We start from the raw sequence: 21,317 nt of genomic DNA, 5'->3' as shown, positions 1-21,317 counted from the left end.
ATCATTGTTACAATATAACCTTGAAATGCTGCATATTGCCAGAGACAATTACATCAGTCAAACCACTTCTACGTTCGACAAGTCGCTCTAAGTGCCCCGCTTCGACAGCCGCACCATATTTTTTCATTTGCTCGAAATGAAAGCAACCAATAATAAGCTGCGCATGTACTATATGCATGGGAATCAATTTTTTATGGAACTATAAAACTTGACTGACGTCAGAAAGAATGAATGTTTAGTTACACTTCACTTAGAGTAAATCAATCAATAATGCAAAATCTACACAATGCTACCTAGCTTTTCTTGTAATGAAATGTTGAGTTTCTCTGAATAATGCGTCAATTTGACACATTATTACACAGTACATCATAATTTGTGCCTGATGAGTTTAGAAGTTGAGGTATTTTAAGTCGGTAACATAAAAAAAAAAATGATTTTCCAGGTTACTGTGATAGGCCTGATGGGCAGCACCTTGTCGACCAGTGTTCACAGACGAAATTCGAAACGTGAGTACGGCAGAAATTGACATGCGTGCCACTCACTGAGCCCCTCGTCCTTCTCTTCCATCTCTCCAGCCAGCCGGAACAGCTTGGGCCGCAGGCGTTCACAGCTCTCAAACAGTTCCTGCACACGAAATCGTGCACTTACGCCTCACATGACAACACTGCAGCAGTCGCACTTAATGTAACTTAGAAAGGCTGCTAGAAAGCATGCGTGTTGAGTGCTAGACTGATATAACCTTCTGGCCACACCGGCGGCAGAAAAAAAAAACACCAGTAGCCATTTTTGTTTCGGTTGCATACTTTTGTGTTGAGTGGTCAGCTGCATCGTGCTGCCCTCTATCAGTTGACACAAAAAAAAAATACTTGCACATGCAAGTAAACTTGACCTAGCTATAACAAACACAGATATACCAAAATATCGGTTATGAGGAATAGCCTTGCAATAGATACAATGATGAGAATCACTTTAATAAAAATTTTCTATATATAACGGACTTATTTTACAGTGAGACTTGACTGTATTAGGGCCGTGTGAATGACAAATACAGCCGAACCCCTTTTAAGAGACGCTGATATAAGAGACAAATTGGTATAAGAGACACCAATTTGCCTACGGGGGATAAGAAAATTCATACAAGGTCCCCTGCTAATAAAAGACACTTCATATAAAAGACAAGAATCGCTGCCCATAGCATGTCTCTTATAAAGGGGTTTAACTGTAATTAAGAAACAAACTGACATAATCAATCAAATGTCAAGTAATCAACATTTTTTTTTTCACAGCTCTAACAACTTTTTTGCAAACTATTTCTCCTTTGTGGAATTTGTAACGGGTATGACATTGTTCGTTAGCTTCATGTGAGCAGCACAGGCACCTACAAAACTGCGCTGCTCCGTCATTACGCCAGCAAAAGCACGTAGTGTTGTTCCAAGTGCACTGCATGCTTTTAATAACCAAGCCAAACGCTATGTTCCATTCACCGCTACCTTCTTGTACGAGACAGCCACGACGTCACAGGGAGTCGACATTGGATTTTGTAAGCCCATCTGAACAGGACAGATATTATGTCCAGCTGGGATTTCGCTCACAAAAGTTTACCCTACTGTAACATCTATTCAAATGAGGTTAGAACATTCAGTTTTATTTTATTGTGTACAGTTGTCCTCCCAGAATATTGCGATATGCTAACTTACACTGTAACCTCGATCTTGGAAAGATTGTTCTCCCCACACAATGCACCAAGTGTCTGATATACTAAAGAAATCATAATGCAGTACAAGAAAAATAGCTATGGGTGGCAGTAGTCACCTTGTTTACATTATCCATTATTTATGCGCATGAAACCTGGCCGTGTTACTCGGCATTGCTTGTAATGGTGACGGCGAGTATGAAACACTTTTGCATTTTGACAGACGGCGACACGTGTGTCACGTGCTACATACACCATATTTACTCACGTAATACTTGCACTCACATAAGTCTCGCACCCCCCACAACGCCCAAGAAAAATCCGAATTTTGTTTTTTCCTCGAGTAATTATCGCACCCCCGAAAACTGCCGAAATAATGTTGTCTGCTCGTTCGAGCCAATGATGATAATAGTGCGCACCATCTGGCGCCATCTCTTAAGCATCAAGCGTGCTATTGCACGGAGATTCAATCCGATCCAAGCCAAGCCGAAGTGGCCAGTGTGCGTAGCGGCGTGTTTTGTTTGTTGTGTCGGTAATTTTGGCACGTTATGGAACGATACTGAAGCTACACGGCTGCTTCAAGTTGCAAGTGATGAATCATGCACTAAAAAATGAAAACAGGGTTGCCGGTAGGCCCTTCAGAGCCTACGAGTTTTGTGTTCGCTACTGGTGATGGCAGCTGAAAGCCACCAAGACGCGTTGGGCCTGCCATGTGCCTAAAGCTGGGATTGATGGTAAACTTTATTTCTTCAGAAGGAAACAGTGGACGATTCTGTTAAATAGCCATCAGGCCAATACTGACGTCCTACGCTTACTTTTTGAGTGCTTCCGTTGAGCGACGAACGCTACCGCTACGCCCGCAACGCCCACAAGCTTTGCGTGTGGTACTCTAATTCTCGACTATTTGCTTCCACTTTTTGTGTCTCAAATAAATCTTGTCTTGTGTTAAACCTCTGCTTTTATTGTTGAGGTGTGTTTTAATTAGTACTTCTTGAAGCTTGCTGTGAGTTGCTGGTGTGAGAATCCCGATTTGCGGCCACTTCGTTTTTTTTTTTCGCTCTCTACGTTTTCGTGAAAAGTTTTCCCCACGTAATTCTCACACCCCTCAACTTTGTATCGGTTTTCCGGCAAAAAAAGTGCGAGGATTATGCGAGTAAATACGGTACTATGATACATTTAAAATAGTACAATTAAGATAGCCTTTCATTATCAGCTGGTTTTCATTGAACTAAGGTCAAACAAAGAAATGTGCCCTGATTATTCTCTCCTTCGTTCCTAACAAAGCAAGTTTCGTCCAAATTGATTGAAAAGTTAATAGAGTTCTTTTTATTTTTTCAAGCACAGTATATTCAAAGTATTCAAAGCGTTAAGGCAAGAACATATGTCTATATAAAGCGAGTGCACTCAAACCTTGATATAATCAACCAGCATAAAACAAAATATTCGTTATAACGAAGTAAATGAAAAATTGTCTTGCAATAAATGCAGTAACCTGATATACTCTACAATGAATTTTCGGATATAATAAACTTATTTTTTTGTGAGTTGTAACTGTTATAATGAGGTATGAGTGTACGTACATGGTTGAGTGCTATACACTTCTTTTGCTTGCAAACCCTAGTGCTGTCCCAATCGAGCGGCAACACAATGAACCGCTACAGCAGAAGCATGCTCAGTCACCTTCATGAGGTCCTGCTCTTCGGCCGAGGTCTCGCCCGGCCGGTAGTTGGCCAGCATGTCCTTCAGCACCTTGGCGTTATTGTGCACCGTCTCGATCTCGGTTGCACGCCGGGCCAGCATCTCCATGCGCCGATCCGCCTGCACACAAAAACGCCGACACAATAAGCGAGCTCTTGCAAAAACGGCAAAGCAATTATGGGTACGGCGGCACCAAATGTGGAGCACAATGCTTTAAAGGGACACTACAGAGAAATAATAACTTGATTTAGATTGATAAACAACATTACGAGAACTACAATGTGGCAAGTTTCACTGTCCTGAGTTCATTATTAGCGGAGAGAATCAAGGTTGAAGCTTCGCTTTTAAACTTCATGTTGAAATCTCTGCGCTTCACGCAACAAACTTCGAAATGTAGTTTTCGTATTTTCGCAACAATGATTCGTTGAAATTTTCCAAAACATCGTACACTAGGTCTACAGCACGCACAGATGACAATGTACTTCAATTTTATCGATTAGATTGATTGATATGTGGGGTTTAACGTCCCAAAACCACCATTTGATTATGAGAGACACCGTAGTGGAGGGCTCCGGAAATTTCGACCACCTGGGGTTCTTTAACGTGCACCCAAATCTGAGCACATGGGCCTACAACATTCCCGCCTCCATCGGAAATGCAGCCGCCGCAGCCGGGATTCGAACCCGCGACCTGCAGGTCAGCAGTCGAGTACCTTAGCCACTAGACCACTGCGGCGGGGCAATTTTATCGATTAGAAGTAGGAGTTAGTAGACGCCTTCAAAATCTAAGACATTGCACTGTTCGGTGTGGGAACCTCAAGGTGGCATGTACACCCACATTTTCTTTTCATGCATCTTTTCGCTTGCCAAGGGTCATGTTACGATAAGAGTGGCGTTCTCGAGATTGTGAAAGTGTACTTAACTAATCAGCAGAAAATTGTTTTGCTCTTTAGTGTCCCTTTAATACCACACAACTTACAAAAACCACATCATACATTTGAATCAATGGCACAGTAAATGTAGTCTCTTCAGTGCAGGACACAGTGGTGCGTTGTAGCGAGAAGTGATAAATTTCGCACGAACGAAACGAACAACAATTTTTTTCCTGTAGAGGTATGCTTGCTTAACAGATCTTTAAAACCCATATTTGGCCAGTGTTGGTGGGATAACATTCATCCAAAGAGACATGTGTAATCAAGACTGCACACATGATTCTAACAGTAATAAGCGCCAAAGTTTACTGCAGAATGTGCAGTGATATTGTCCTTAATCGCAGGCAAACTACGTGGCCGTGCGAAAAGATCGGATGACCACCAGGTGTGCTCGCAGCTACATTAGTAATGAAAGCTTTCCTTCCAAGAACATTTGCCCTCTAGGCTTTCTCAATATTAGGCTTGTGTGAATAGTAACTTTCAGATTCAAAACAAATTCCAAGTAAATAGTGATTTTGGTCAAATTATTTTGAATCAAATTCAGATAATATATATATCACATATTATTTAAAAAACTAGCATATTTTATATAACCAAACTAATTTGTGCAGCATTTTTAAGAAATTGAAACAAGGACTGTGTAAATGCCATTCTTTTCGGTTCGAAAAAAGTGGAAACATTAAATACTAGCAGGACATGACTTTCGGTACAATGCAAGTGTTAACCTGTAAAATATGTTATTCTTTAAAATTTACGATATTTACAGCATATAAGTCAGTACGGCATGCTTTTAAGCTTAAGGGGAGATGCGAGTCGAAAAACGAGTTTTTTCCAAAAATACCAATTTTTTTCATTTTTGTCTGTTTTGATAAGATTAGTACCTCTACTGTTATGAAAAAAAAAATACAGGTCAAGACTTAACTGGAAATGCTTTAAAATTGCATCTAAAGAGCACAAGGTGCCTGTGGTCAAAAGCGTGCAGTCTTCGAGCACCTTGCCGCCAATAATGTGCCGCCGCTCGCCATAGTTGATCACATGAGCCGAAGAGTCGAGTCTCACTTTTCAATTAACAAGAGTTTCCCTCGATGATGCGGCGCAAGAAATAATAAAAAGAAGCACGCTTCTGCGCGTTTTTCGAGCGCCGCGACCGGCTTATGACGTAGTACTAACAGGGGACTGCCATTGGCCGCTGCGCGCCTGTAAGTGCTGTGAAACCTATTTTCGGGGTCCGTGTCTTGTCAACCAGCGGAGCTGAACAATTCTTTTCTAGTGTAATTATCTCGTTTATGAATGAAAAAAGCATTGCTTGCTAGTGAAAGCCGTTGTGCGGTGCGTTCTATAGGAATAGGCTACGAGCAGCTGGTCCGATTTGCGGCAGTTGTTGGAATGCAAAAACCAATGCACCAAAGTCATTCACACCCATCAGCCGGACAGTTCGTGATGCAGCAATGGATAATGTCAGCACCAATCTTGCGAGGTCGAAAGAGTTCCCAGTGAGAGAACTTAGCAGGGACGACATTGCCATTATGTACGATGGTAAGTGACATAAACATGGCTGCAAAATGGCATGACACTGGGCTTAGTTTGGATTTCGCAGTCCTGTCGAACTTCTTCCTAGCTTGCACTTGGCACAAGGCTCTGCCAGATGGAGCGGAAGTTTGGCAAGTGTTTCATGGCCCTGTCTGTGAGCGAAATGTCTGTGAGGAGTCGGTTCGAAAAAGACGAGAGGGACAAACTCATGGGGCTGGCGTATTTTAGTCGCAGTGGCCACTACAAGAAGGATTGTTCTTTTTGGTGTACAAATTTCATCAGATTTAATGATATCTTTCATAAATAAAAACTCAATTTTAACTCAAAAACTCGTTTTTATCAAAACACAAATTCTGCCATTTTTTTCAATGTGCCCCTCTTTTTTCAGGCACTTCTAGTGCTCGGATCTGCATTAAATTTTGTCCAAATTTTTTCCAAAGTATGGCGAATGCAATCATCTAGTTTAAATTTCAATATTTCATTGTATAATAAAGAAAGTCTATGTAAACCTTTACTAGTGTAGGTGAAATATGGACTTTCTACGTCTATTATTTTTCTCCCCTCTTAGATATTTTGTATGTGCTTCCTAATTATTTATTTGCATTCTACACTTTATTTTAAACGTTATGAACTATGAATGATAAAAAATTACGGAAGTTCAGGGATGTAAAGAGGGGGGGCAAAAGGGTTAAGGTTTTCACTTTGTCATTTCGCAGAGATAAAAGTAAGCAACTTGCAAGAAAACTAATTATATATTTGAAATCAGCATAAAAATTTCCATAAACACTATAAGTTTCATTTCTCTAGGGTGAATATTAAGAAAAAGTGTCTTCGAGTAGCATACCCCTTAAAAAATGAATAGATGCGAGGATAATATGTTCGTTTAACCTCAAAATTAAACTTCGTGGCAGTGCAGATTTCCCCTGGACAGATGTTTTCACTGTTTACTGTTTCCTTACTGCAGTTAAACTAGTGGTTTACATGAGAACTAATATACGCATGTATAGGTGTTTTCACGGCATAGCACATCTCTGCAGCAAAACCAACTTTACAAGAGTTACATTAAGATTTATTTATTTTGAATACTTCGAAATTTTTGACAATTTAAATTCAAACTGAAGCAAATAAATATTTGTGCAAGCCTACTCAATGTGGAATCATATATTTCAGCAGAATGCATGTTTTCCCTGGCACTGGAATGACTGTGTTGCACACTGAAGGGAAGCCTCTTACCTCCTTGACCATGTTGCGGATGAGACGGTTGGCGGCCTGCAGGTCCTCTGGATTCTTGCTTTGCAGCAGCTTTTGCAGCATCTGCATAGCAGCAACACATGCCACGCCATAGCCGAGGTCAAGCGCAGCGCGAGAAAAGCGCCAGGCTCTGCAGAGTTAACAGCCACAAGCTCACGGAGCAGTTGAAGAAGTGAGGCTGTGTGTGTGTGTGCACGTATAAATTGCTAGAGTTTACAACTAGCCCTTTGTAAGCCTTGTTGTACACTCCTGGGTAATGCTGCACTTCAGTTCTTCGAGTTCAACTCGTGCAGAAGATGTTCATAGAACAAAAAAATGTGGCAGAGGATCTCTAAGCATGTTCTTACGAGATGAAAACATGAAACTTTTTCCTAAGGACCTTGCTTAATCAGCACTTCCTTTTTGCTGTGAGGATGACTCTTTCCTACGCCACAGTGGCAACATGCAGTTCCTACAACACTTGTTGGAATTGCCATCAGTCAGTCTCAGTATGTGTAAGTTTCTGAGAATGTACTGGTGGGCTGCAGCTCGCTATGTTTCGAGCTGTTAGGCCACAGCGGACGCATATCCGTGAAGCCGACGTCACAGGGGGTCGTCAGGAGAGGCGGCAAGAAAGCGGTGACAGTTTTCTGGTAATCATTGCTTCGTGAGTTTGAGTCGGAGAAGCGAACGATTGCAGCAGATTTCAAGACTGTCACGCGAACGCCGCGGTCCAGGCCATGTGGCTGGGGCGACCCAAGAGCCGAAGAGGGATATCGGGTTACGTACATCGCCGATAATGGGTAACGTGCGTGGTGCAGCCGAAGGAGAGCGTTCCGCAATTTTCTTTTCTCTTTGCCGAGAGAGCAAGCAGAGGAGGAGCATATACACTGTTTTTCAACTGTGTGGTAATGCGTGGTTGGATGACTGAACAAAGGGAGTTTGTTGGGCGCAGCCCTAGCACACGGTCGCGCGGAGTAAATGCTGCCTTCGACCAGACTCTGGCTCTTCTTCCGTGTTGCCAGCTTGCACTTGGATATCACCGAGGGACTGTTGATACCAACAACGACATCATTGCAATACTTGACTCTGTTCGTTCTGGTGGGCGAGGTCCTGTGCTTCCCGGGCACGGCCTTTGCAGATAAAAGCTGGGTATGCACTTTCGCCAACCTAGTGGTGAAACGCTTTTGTGTTTCATGGCTAGGTTATTAGATCAAAACGCAGAGGCGAGCTGGTTCGTACTGATTCACACTTAGAAATTACAAGTGCTTAAGACAACAGGTACAAGCACAACAAACGGCACGACACAGATATTAATGAAACGAAGCACAATGTATGAGACAACAAAAGAAGAAACACACAGGACTGCAGCAAGACGTGTGCATGAGCAAAATACTTCTGATGATCAGCAACGTCTTTTGCTTGTGCACACATGGCCTTGCTGAGGCGATGTTTTTCCAATAAATGTCCACAGTTGTCAGTAGTGCTTCGTCCTCTGTGCCTCCTCTTTTGCTGTCCCATTCATGGAGTTTCATTTAATGAAGTAAGCATTTCCAACAGACCCGAACCTGCACCCTTCTAAACACAGATATTGGTTCAGTGCACAGTTGTGACAAGTCTCTTCTTCATTAACTTTCATTCTTTCTTTGCCTTCTTTTTACACCTCGATTAAAAATAATGGGCAACTCCCGTGCATATAGTGAACTTCCTCCCTACGAATTACATAGCTAACAAATCGAACTTTTCTGATCCATTTACTCCTCCACACTTCTGGCGCTGCGACACATGCGGCCATGCTCTAAAGGACTTCATAGACAGGAACCTCCTTGAGCATATGTGACGTAACTGGGCGTAGGCTCGTATTGAGCCGCCACTGCACGTTTTACGATCTCACCTTGGACTTTTCTTCGTCCTCGAAGACGGCGCTCTGGGACCTGGGTGCTGGCGCAGGGCCTGGCTCGTAATCCTAAACACACAAGTCCAATTGTAACTGCACGGTTCCAAATTGGCAAACAAGACTAAACTCAAAGTGCTGCAGCAAGGTGAAACAGCCTTCTAAAGGGACACTAACTTGCTCACACAGATAAAGTGTTTATCGAAACACCACCTCGGTTAATTGAAATTGGAGATCAACCATTACTACAAGTCAGACTTGTACATGTTACTGAATAAGAGTAACTGATTACAATTACTTAACTCTAGAAAGCAAGCAATTGCAATTACACTTAAACCTCTAAAGACGAAATAGAAAAATTACTCTATAGCATTCGATTACCTTCAACGTAACATTTCCTACAACTTTTTTTTTTATTAAATAAGTACACACGATCAATAGCAGGGCATAAGTAGTAAGGGTGCCGGCAAATCAGCCAGCAAACGAGCAGCGATAGCAGGAGACTCACCTCAATGACGTAGACGGGGTCGACAGCAATGACACCCTGGCGCTTCAACATCTGGTAGGCCTCGTGGATCTTGGCGTGGTGCTTCATCTCAATGCTCCAGCGGTAAAGCACCTCAATGATCTTCTGCTTGACCCGCTGGGAGGCACGATTGCCCAGGTACTGTACGAGCAATGAACATGGCTGAAACGCAAACTCTGCTGTGCGCAACGTATTGTACAACAAAACTTGTTGCTGGGCTGGTTGATACGTAACTTCGAGAAGAACCTAGACCCCTAAGGCAAGCGCGAATTCTTCTTCTTACCACCGGTGGTGCTTAGGAGTCCAGGTTTTTCTCGAAGATGCTCTAAAGCCACTGCACTTCTGTTAAGCACCATGGAGCTGTTCTCACAGCTTGTGGTGATATTGTAGGAGTATGAATACTAGTGAGATTCGTTTACCGATACAACTTCTTCAAGCTTATCCAGCATTTCTCTGGGGCCTGAAAAATTCCACTGTATTATCTGAAGATGTATCTTCTTTCTTAAAAAAACCTAAGTGACGTAGTGTTTCATAGTGTATAGTTTTTATTTGTTTATTTTTTGTGCTCTAGAGTGAAGTGCTATGACTATTTCTTGTAAAGTGCCTGTCTATTACATGTTTTAGTTGTTTGTATAGGGAGTGCTCAATTTTTGTATATGTATGTTTTTTTTCCACCCCTGCTATAGCCCAAATGAAGGATGACAGTATAATAAAATAAACATAAATTCACTCTAACCATCTTGTGCAAGGATGACCTTTTCGAAATGTGCCACTGAATAAGAAAGCATAAAAATATTGCCATGTCCTCCATCTATAATAACTACATAACATCGACAAGATGAATCTAAGCAAGAGGTAAAGCTGCAGTTATAGTAACCTGCACAGGTTTTTAGCAGTGCAGTAAGGAGTATTGACAGAAATAGATGCAAGTCGAAAAACTCAAGTTTTTTCCAAAACTACTTATTTCCTGTTTTTATTCGCTTTCACAAGTTTAGTTCCTCTACTTTCACAACAACAACAAAAAAACTGAAGATCTTAATTAAACTCGAAGCACGCTGAAATCACTGTTAAAGAGCACAAGGTGGCTACTAAAACTACAGTAAACTCTCTGTAAATGGAAATCTGTTTAACGGAACTGCTGCTTAAATAGAACAAATGCTTCTGACAAGATTGGTTTCATTCTTGCATTGTGTGCCTCTGTTCATCTCTCAGTAAATGGAACTCCTGTTAAACAACGGAACACATTTTACTGGCTACTTCAGGTTCCGTTTAATGAGAGTCTACTGTAAAAAGAGCTCATTGTCTACAGTCTCCTGGAAATTGTCATCTGGCTGCTGCCATTGCATTTTGCATGAGGAGTTCACAACAGCCATATTCTCAAAATAACACTGGTTGCCAAACCCTCATGGTAGAAAAAATCATTTTAAAAACATCTTTGCCCCATACATGAGCTTTGAGTTCTACATTTTTAATGTGTTATTCTCAAGATCAATTCTTGGGCAGCTTCTTGAGTTGGACGTCATGTCTCTGGTACTTCTGATAGCCAGATCAAGATGAAATTTCGCCCACATATTCCTTTACATGTTAAGGTTAAGGATGTTGTAGGTAGCCCGCGGATCTAGCCTTGCATAATTTGCAGGCAATATCCCCGGCCGGTTTCCTCTTTGCTAAATGAAGCTGTGTCCTTTGTTTGTTTTTTAGCTAATCACGTTCAGGCTCTTAAAATAAAAATTGTTCATAGCGTGAAGGGTGCAAATGCTTCCTTTAGAACTTGATATCGCCTGTATAGTTATTGCAAACCTAAAGCAAGCAATTAGTATGGGCTGTGGATTCTAAGAGTTCTCACATTATATTCTTTTGTCTATTAAAATGTTTTACACAAACTTTTTTGATAGTTGCTTGCATTCTACAGTTAACTTTGAGCAATAAAAGCCAATAATGACTCAGAACTATAAAAATTTTGTGGCATAAAAAGTTTCTCCGAAATTGACTACACAGTAGAATCTCAATGATACAAATTCAAAGGAAGCATGCAAAATATTTGTATCATCCCAAATTCCTATGAACCAAAAAAAGAAAAACAAGAACTTTATTGGGGTCAACTACTTCTTGCTGAAAAAAATCCATGATGTTGTCTCGAACTTTCCTGCTTTCACCACCTCTCAATAAAGTGCCGCAGTTCCCTCGTTTATCCTGCTGGCGCTTAAGGTACACTTACATTTGGCATCAAAAGGAGCAAAAGAGGCAAAACTTATTGCAAATTTACTAGCTTCGTTGTTCAAGTGGCCGAAAAAACGTGCTGCGAAGTTGACACGATTCACATCGGCCTCGCGGCATGGTTTTCCAGCCCTTCAGATGGCGAAGCAAGATAATTTCCGACGAGTTTTGCCGCTTTCGCTCTCTCCGAGGCAAATGTGAATGTGCCCGAATAAAAAAAATCAGTCCTGCAGAATTGACACATGAGAATTCAAGCGAAAACGCCAGAGCGGCCGCAAAACCATGTCCGCGCCTGTCGAAAATGTTCACATTCATCCTGCCCCTCGTATACATGCCACCATCACTGTCGCCACTTGCGAATTCATTCCATTTTGCCTGTTTCCGAAGCATTAAAATTTGTACCTAGTTCTAGTTATGCATGCAAAGCACTGGAAAGAAACTGTTTAAACCTTAACAAACGTTGTTTCAAGATATACGTCAGAAGAAACGACACGAGTGGACACACCGGTAGCGGTGGTGACGAATTCAACCGGCAGTTCAAAAGCTAGACACATTGGGGCAACCGCGTGTTCATATAATTCGTGGACACTCGAAAAACTGTTCGTATTACATTGAATCATGGCGTATTTAATATAATGTGGTCCAACCAAAGCAACCTTAAAACTAATATCATCGCAAAATTCGCATCACCCCAAATGGTATCATCGAGATTTTACCGTATTTTACACATTGCCGTGGCACATAACAAAAACTACAACTTACTATAAAACGAGTTACATATTTGAAATCAGCATAAAAGCCTATATAAACAGCAAAAAAATTTCATTGCTGTGGGCTACAGATTAACAAGACTTTCTTTTTCGAATCGCATCTCCCCTCAAAGACTCAAAGAATATAAATGCCCTGCACAAAGAGCCGTACCCTTTATGCGAGACCCCACTCAATCTTCAAGGTATGTGAACCCTGCATATGCAGCTGTAACCTGCATGATTAGCAAGTGCTTTGTTCACAGACTGTGACTGAACCGCAGAATCATTGCCGGTCTCCCTCTTCATTTTGCTTACAACTTCGAAATGGTGCTTAGTACCAAGTCCAGCTCATCTACAAGAGCTTGTACATAAGCAAATTCGCAGAAGGGTCGTGTTACCCACAAGTGTACCTCAGTGCACATTAACTGTCCAACCAGCACCAAGATGGCACGGGAGTTGCACTTGCCTTGGGCGAGACCACCTTGATGAGCTCGTTAAGAAAGCGGAACTTGCCAAGCTCGTCTTGGAATTTGGCTCCGCATCTGTTGGCACATTCCTCCAGCACCTGCACGGTGTCAAGAACAGGCCATTTATCATCTTTTTTTGCTTCTAACGTCCACTTATTTAAAAGTTCCTCAACACACTAGCAGAGCCCAGAACTATGCTTGCGGACAACTTTTCTTGGCAATGAATGAAGGCAATGAAGCGACGGGGGCGAAGCTGCTGCACATGTACTCTTCCGCGGAGCAGTCCGGTTCTGCTTGTGCTTCGAATGACCACTGTGTTTACATCATAACACTAAAGATAACCTGCTTATGTCTGCTAAGACAGCCATCTGCGAGTGAAATTCGTAACGTGCTCCTTCGGCAGGTTAACAAAATAGCTGGAGGGGAACGAGTGCTCACCTAAAGACAACAATGCCATTTTAACCGTGAGGTGCACGTAAAACGTGCGACGTTTTCACACGTGGAAAGACACAAAATGACACCGCACAAAGTAAAAGAAATATGAATACCTCCTCGGTACACGTTGCATTTCTTCATAAACAGCATCTCGTAGAAAATGAAGTAATGTTATTTGTGACTTTCATGCGGAAAGCATGGACGCAATACTAGTGGGACCATATTCTTCAGCGACGGCATACGCCCACTTTGGCTCTGTAGCCTTTCCTTCATTGCCAAGAAAAGTTGTTCGCCAGTATACAAACACTGACCCTTTAGAGGGGCTCTGTACAGGGATCTGGAATTGTAGTGCAAACATTTGAAAAGAGCATCGCGCGATAACCGACAGTTTCTCAACACCGTGACACTTCATGGTTTGCACTGTTTTACGAAATGCTCAGTGCATCTGCGTCAAAACACTTCAGCCACTACAGGATAGCAAAACTTACTCCCATCTCTGCATCAGTTTAGTCAACGCTCATTCGCAACCGCTACTAGCACCAGTCGCGAGACCAAGTTAGTCACAAAGCAAACGGTCGCAAATGGCCGCTTTAGTCACAAAGCAATGGCTTATGGCTCAGTCATTCGCTGTTAGATTTGTCTGTTGCACGACTGCAGTCTCAAATCCCTGAACCACAGAATACAACATGTCACCAGCAGCAAGTTGACTTTTCGTCTAATTTCTTCACATATATGTTGTAATTACATGAAACAGCACACCCTATACTTTTCTTGGCTTCATTGTCTGTGGATTCTCATTAAGGTAGTGTCCTTTGCACAAAAAAAAAAAAAGCCCTTCACTTCCCTACCTCCAATATAGCTTTATGGTTTTCTGGTTTCAGGGAATTCGATTCATGTGATAATTCCTACATAGATATATACATTTTGCCTTTTTCTAATAAACTTTCACTTGCAAAATAGTGCCTGTGCCATATACCTTTTCTTATACCATATGGTGCTTGCATTGGCCATCGCAAGTACTCAGTTATAACTGCTGTGTACAGCGTTGCAAGTACATCAAATATCTATATTGAAATGAAAGTTCAAATACAAATAACTATGACTATCACACTCCTACCCCCCTCCCCTATGCAGAACGTGCCTACGGGGCCTAAACAACAACAACAACAAACATCCAGCTATAATGTTGTGAAACAACAAAATGTAAACTTCGGCTAGTTGGATGTGCATGGTATATCTATAACTTTAGTGCACGAATAAACACAAAGGAACACGGGACAAGCACTTGTCCCGTGCTCCTTTGTGTCTACTTGTGCGCTAAAACCACACTTATACAATGCCGTAAAAGCTGAGGAAGTGTGTAGCATGGGCACTCAGCGATTCCCGTTCGTAGAGACAACACTACTCCATTAGTGAAACATTCAATGACACCAGTGTTTGAGGTGAGTCCGTAGGGTTTCCCCGGCACGAGCAGATTCTTGTTGAGGAGATTCTTAGTCTCAATGTGCGACACGTGCGCTACTTTTCGCTGAGCTTTGTCAACTTCCTGCTTGCGCTCTCTTGCACAACGCCGGAGTGCACCGTATGTTCCCAAAACGTCTTCAGAGATTTTAAGTTAATTATTGCAATTATGTCTTGGTTATTTATGGTAATTATATTATTTTAGACCTTGTTTATTCATTTTAACCCTATTTTGGGCACTGCTAGCCTTGTTGTGGCCTCTATTGAGCACTTCACTGTGAGCTTGACCACGCCACACGCATTTCATGGATGAACGACAAGCAGGGCCCGCAAAGTGCTGCGCACTTAAAACAAAGTGAGCACAGCTTTTATCAGTCTAAGCGAAAATTTGTGTGGTGTCACAAAGCAGATAAAAAGATTGGCCACATATCTGCGAGCTGCCCGACAAAGACATCGAAAGACGATATATCGTCTTCTGTCTGCAGAGAGATAATAAAATGTTTATTTGACATTCTGCGTGAGAAGATCAGTGCGTGCTGCGTGAGATATGGCGCTATCTGGCAGTAACATGAAAAAATGAAAGTTTGTTAGAATGGTGAGCTACTGGTAGGTGGCAGCACCGTGTCGTTTGAGCAAAGCATAGGAAACGCTTGCTTTTCCTTTCATAGCGTCGCAGTGTCAGCGCAGCGTAGTAAACACTGCAGTCTTAGAATTACGTATCGATGCGTTTTCTAAATAAAGGAACGTACTACCTAATACTTGCATATTACTGTGGCACCTGAAATATGCATAATATTTGATTTTTGATTGACAATATTCAGAAGTATGAATGCAGCTACCAGATCAAGATGGGTGTGACTTGAGCACGGGCTTAAACTTTTGGCGGGTGGCTGAATCCTCAGACAGACACCGGTCGCTATAATGCAAAAACACACAGACAGACCCAAATTGTTGTCTTGAAGCATCCCCCCAAAAAAACTATCATCTTTAAAAGAAAAAATACGCGAGAAGGAGCAGGGCACCTGAAGTGCTTGCATGGCCTCCCTCTCCTGTGGTGACTGGATCTTGTGGGCGAGAAAGCGCAGTGCCTGGTGGGAGCCGTCCCGCTCGAGCAGGATGCGCTCGCACAGCCGCTGCACCGCCTCCATGTCCAGCTCCCGGCATAGTGGGTTCGTCGCCCGCGCTGCGCAGACGCATTAGACTTGAACAGGGACTCTCACTGTTACCTCAATGGTCGTGCTCGCTTCACACACCGGGCCCTTCGCTCTATCTACACTCGAACCTTATTATAACAAAGTAGCATCTTACATGAAAATAAGTTTGTTACATCTAAAAATTTGTTATAAAGGTATATTTCAAACATTACATCTAATGCGAGACTATTTTTTATTTACTTCGTTATAAATGATATTTTGTTATATCAGGGTTTATTATATTAAGGTCTCAGTGTATGCTTAATTACAACCTACGAATAAATCTAGGCTCTGCCCACAGAACCATGTTCTGTGGGCAGACCTGCCATCCACTTGTGAAAGACAGTAGCGCTGTCTACTTTCCGATCAAACCATAAGTACTTGTTCTCGGCTAATGCCAATACTATGCGAAACCTGACGAAATTTATAAGGATGTTCAAATTTCCCACCAAGAACCAGTGACACAAATGAGTGAATGGGAAAGCCAGCTATCGGAAACACTCGAGAAGTGCTTAATGTCAGGAATATTCTATAAGTGCTATTGAATGGAGCATTTATGTTGGTTCTCTAGAGGAGGGACAGCAATAGCTTTGAGAGGAGCTGACGTTTTTTTCTTGGGTTGTAATCGAGTATAACAGGTGCCTTATAGAATGAAATAATGAATATTTGATTAAGTGTAATCAGATTGCACAAGACAATACAATTCCAAATCTGAGCACACGGGTCTGCAGCATTTTCGCCTCTATCTAAAATGCAGCCGCCACAACCGAGATTCGATCCCGCGAACTGCGGGTCAGCAGCCAAGTACCTTAGCCACTAGACAACTGCGGCAGGCTACCTGCATTTTCTAATGTGCCCCTGAAACTAAATACACATCTGACAGGAACGAGGCTATCGCACTCTGAAAAATAGAGACATTATAACACTCTAACAGCATAGTGGAGGGCTCTTTGTATATGAACCAGCTGTAACACTTTAACGTACACTGACAATGCACAGTACGCGAGCCCATAGCATTTTGCCTCATCTGGAAGGTGAGCATCACAACCTGAATTCAACCAGCATATTTCATGCCAACAGCCAAGCGCTATTATTATCGCTGCAACACCACAACAGCCAAGTACTTGAAGAATGGCTGTTGGCAAATGAGAGGAGAACATCAATTTAAAGCGGCAGCGGTTACCAAAGCATATCTTACAAGGAGTACCGACACGATTTTGAGGCGTCGTAAGACGGACTTTTTTTTGTTTTTTCAAGTAGCGCTAATGCTTTGCATACACTGAAGCCAGGAGATGTTTGTAACGTACTGCGAGCACATTATTCCCGGCATTTCTCCTTCGTCCTTTTCACCCGTATATACTCATCATTACTGTAAGCGTGGCCTTCACTTGAAGAATCGGTGACACGGCTTTGTCGAATAAACGACGTCTAGCCCCCCAATACCGCTGCTGTCTCGTGATATTTTGGTTAGATTTTAAAGTTTTCGTCACCCAGTGTCTGTAACACAACCACACTGCAATCGACGTGATGACGAGTGAACACAGGGCGCCCAGTCTGCGAACTCTGCGTACAAGACGTGGTTGACACCATTGTCAAAGCCTTCTTTTCTTATGTGCAACATGCACAACTGTACACAAAACTACAGAAAGCCGCAAGAATGTCAAGACCTGCTGTTCCCACGTGACTTTGACCTACGTCACACCGCGTTTACATGTCACTGTGACGCCACTCACACGATATCAAAATTTTTCAAGCTAATTTTTAGGAAAGGGGTATTTAAAATATATTAAGTGCATTTTGAGCAACCACGACACACTTTTATTGTTCTTGAAACCAGTACTTTTATTGAAGGGGCCCCTGCAACACTCTTTCAGTGTGGTAAAAAAAATGCTGCCGATCTATAGTTGAGGTTCCCGGGAACACGGGAGACAACGCAGCACGCAGCCTATAATTCACAATAAATTCTCAAAGTCTGCTAAGAAATTCGAGGGTTAACTGGTCAGCTGCCATCTCACAATAAGATAACCTACTACGTGATACCAAACAGTGAAGAAAGTGTTCCACATTTGCCGCAATGGCAACAGGTGGCGCTGACTGAAGCCGCCGCGATTAATTGCACATATATACCCTTTATAGTGGATGGGGGATGACCGACACTGTAAGTCAGTAGTAGAGCATCGGACACCTTATTCAAACGTCCCAGGTTCGGATCTTGTTGGTGGCAAGTCCCCTTTTCGGCCACTTTTCTTTCTTCCCCTCCATATTACAATTGCTTCTAATAACATCTCCTATAATTTCCCTGGTATTACTATCTCTCAGTTCCCAGTAATATTGGGTCTAACAAAAGAAACTAGCTCTTAAAATTACACTTTCCTTTCTCTTCTCTCAGCAAATGACGATACAAGCTCAAAAACCACTCGTCACAGCCATTGTATCCCATTGGCTGGCTTGAGCATGGTGCGCTTGGTCGTTACAGATAGGGAGTCGCTCACTGGATTTCGTGCCGACCGGTTGTGCGCCCGCGCGCTCCGCTCGCTTGCGACCTTCGGCGTCACCGTAGCTCTGGCCGACTGGGCTCGCCCTACGTCACCTCCTGCCGCCGACGGCATTCGACGACAGTGAAGCTCTGACTTACTGGGCCTGCTCTACGCCATCTACAGACGCCGACAACATCTCTCGCAAGTGTACCCCGTCCTCGGACTCCAGTGACCGTGCTTCCATCCTTCCTGTCTCTCCTATCCCCTCAGTTTGTTGTTGCTTCTTCTTCTTCTTTCCTATACCTTTACTTCTACCCTTTTTATCCCTCCTCACCCCCATCCCTTGTGAGCCCTGTGGCGGTGTCGCTCACTGAAGCAGACAATAACGGGGCTCACTTTTCTCTTCCTTTTATTAAGAACCACTCATTGGTCGTTACAGGTGTCGCCACTGGAGACAGCAACTTGCCCATGTGTGCTCGTGCAATCACACTAAAAAGCCACGTATTCGGAAAAAAAGAGAGAAAAAGTGCTGAAGGTCACGAGGTGCGTGACGTATCTTCTTTCCCCGAGCCATCCCTCCCTGCTTAGCTTTCAACGCATCTGTCGGGACGAGAGAAGAACGAATGCAATTGCAAGGCGCAACAAATCTTTGTAACTCCGCTTGTACAGAACAGATTCTAGAAATTTTTCGCTGCGGCGACTTTGTGAGGCAATAAGCTCTTTTAGTGAATCCATTCTGTGGCTGCTTGGAAGAGTGTTGCAGGGCTCCTATAAGAGCAGCAATATGAAAATTTCTTATTAGTACTCCTTTAATTACACACAACCTTCTCATTGGGACGGAAAACAAATATGCCATAAAGGAGTTTTACTTTGATGTTTGTAGCCTTGCAGCTGCCTTGCGATATTAGTTTAAACCAGACACGCACAAGCAAACCAAATGCTTGTCAAACAACGTTGACACAAAATGCGCACTGAAAATGTGCCCCTTCTGCGATGGGCCGTGAAGGCAACTCTACTGTCATTTGCAGTTAAGGCAGAGTGACACCTGTCATGTGTCCCACTTTTGACATGTCCTGGCAACCTAGAGGAAATAACTTCACGACGTGAGCAAACAGCACCTGTTAGCAAAGTATTCACGGGTAAAAACAAACTCGTCGCTTTCCGACATGTCGCTGAGGCGTGCAGTTCAAGAGTAGCAAAGGGCCACACGTAAAAAATGGTGTTTAGCAACACTTTCTTTTTTTACGCCTGTCTAGTCTTTCAGCACTTTTTTTTTGTTATTAAATAATTTCTGAGTACACTTGCAACACCTTCTCTACTCGCCTTGAGTAAAAGCTTTTGAGTTTGTTAGGAACGCTTTAGGATCCTAAAATGAAAACCCTCGCGACTGTTGATATGGCCCTTTCACAACAATCAGGTGCAGAACGATGTAATGCAATATTGTCAAGCGCACATAAGAATATCGCTAATTTTTGCTTTTCTTGCTTTTGCAACATTCGAGAACCGGCAATTTTCGACGCTAACTGGAGAACTTTCTCACTTCCGGAAGGTGCATTCATATCAACGCACATGTTTTGACCCAAACACCCATACTATCTTGCGTCTCTCATAATCATATGGTGGTTTTGGGACGTCAAGCCCCACATATCAATCAATCATCTGCATACCGGTACAGTACAAATGCGGTTTTAACGCTGAGCACTTGTAGTAAATAAAGACGGGAAAACGTAGCACGGAATGCCGAGACAGCGAGTGATCCACAGAAATGGCGTTTGATGAGGAAGCGGTCGGGTAAAAGTCGACGCCGCGACCGAACGAGCCATAACTAAGGTTGCTTTCGCTTTATTTGAGAACGAAACTGGTCGCTGGAGAAGGGCTTAAAGGGTCGGCGACCCCAGTGTGCTTACAGTCCAGTTATTAGCCGTTGTAGATACACCTTAGGCAGATGCCAGGAATGACGGGTTATCCAACATCCGTGAAACACGGTGCCTGTTCCAAACAGCGCAAGATCGCTGCAGCGCAGACCGAATTCGGAGCTCGACGATGTTTGAGCTGGCACTACTACGTGCGTGCTTGGAAGTTCCGTAAACGGATTCGCCCGTGCCAAATATGACCCTGTACCTGCAGAACAAGCGGTTTACTAAGCAATGCGATTATCGGAGTTTCGAAAATTCCGAAATTCTCAGCCAAGCAGCCTTCAAAAACGGCCGTATTCCAAGGATTACAGCGGACATTGAAGCGGCGGCGCTGACTGACAGTACACTGACACATGGACTCTAGCTTAAACATCAGCCTCCGCTATTTCGATATTTGCGACTCCCTTTACGAAGCGCAATTGAGCGGCAATTGCTACCGACGCCGATAGAACTCACCTAAGAGAGTGTCAAGCGAGCTGTCGTCGTCCATCTTGAGACCGACGGATTGGATCGCGTCGGATTGGCTTGGCTTGCCAGCTTTTCTAAGCGGCTCCTCAGCTTTCCGCGCGTTGCGCTGGGGATCGTAGGTTTCCTGTGCGGTAGCGCACTTCAACTCGCCGCTGTGCTCCCGTTACACCTTTCCTTCCTCCGTGTCCCGTTACAACACACGGATGACGCAGAACAAAGTGGCATGCTCGTTCCTACTCGCTTAGAACACTTCACATGCTGGTGGCGTTCCGATGTTGGCAGCTTGTACCAACACACATCCGGATGATGCGCGGGCCCTTTCTATCGCGATCGAATTTCTAGACCGCGATTGGTTCCCTGACGCAACGTACGTAAGCAAGCCAATAGCAATAGAAATTTTACCGGGTGAAATTACCATAATGCGACACATTA

General features: G+C 43.2%; 1 protein-coding gene across 1 annotated transcript in view; it reads right to left on the bottom strand.

The window, feature by feature from the left end:
* The window catches only part of Gga (ADP-ribosylation factor-binding protein Gga), a 40,246-nt gene extending 19,286 nt beyond the window's left edge, over positions 1-20,960 (bottom strand). The window contains exons 1-8 of the mRNA XM_037431442.2: positions 20,874-20,960; positions 15,854-16,014; positions 12,935-13,033; positions 9,485-9,643; positions 8,977-9,048; positions 7,086-7,166; positions 3,374-3,511; positions 543-624 (exon numbers count right to left, since the gene is read on the bottom strand). Coding sequence (XP_037287339.2) covers positions 543-624; positions 3,374-3,511; positions 7,086-7,166; positions 8,977-9,048; positions 9,485-9,643; positions 12,935-13,033; positions 15,854-16,014; positions 20,874-20,907 — 826 coding nt within the window. The 5' untranslated portion in view covers positions 20,908-20,960. The remainder of the gene's footprint in view (positions 1-542; positions 625-3,373; positions 3,512-7,085; positions 7,167-8,976; positions 9,049-9,484; positions 9,644-12,934; positions 13,034-15,853; positions 16,015-20,873) is intronic.
* Positions 20,961-21,317: the final 357 nt, after the last annotated feature.

This window comes from Rhipicephalus microplus, chromosome 7, assembly GCF_043290135.1.
Source record: "Rhipicephalus microplus isolate Deutch F79 chromosome 7, USDA_Rmic, whole genome shotgun sequence".
Taxonomy (NCBI): domain Eukaryota; kingdom Metazoa; phylum Arthropoda; class Arachnida; order Ixodida; family Ixodidae; genus Rhipicephalus; species Rhipicephalus microplus.
This window is presented reverse-complemented; position numbering and strand designations above follow the sequence as displayed.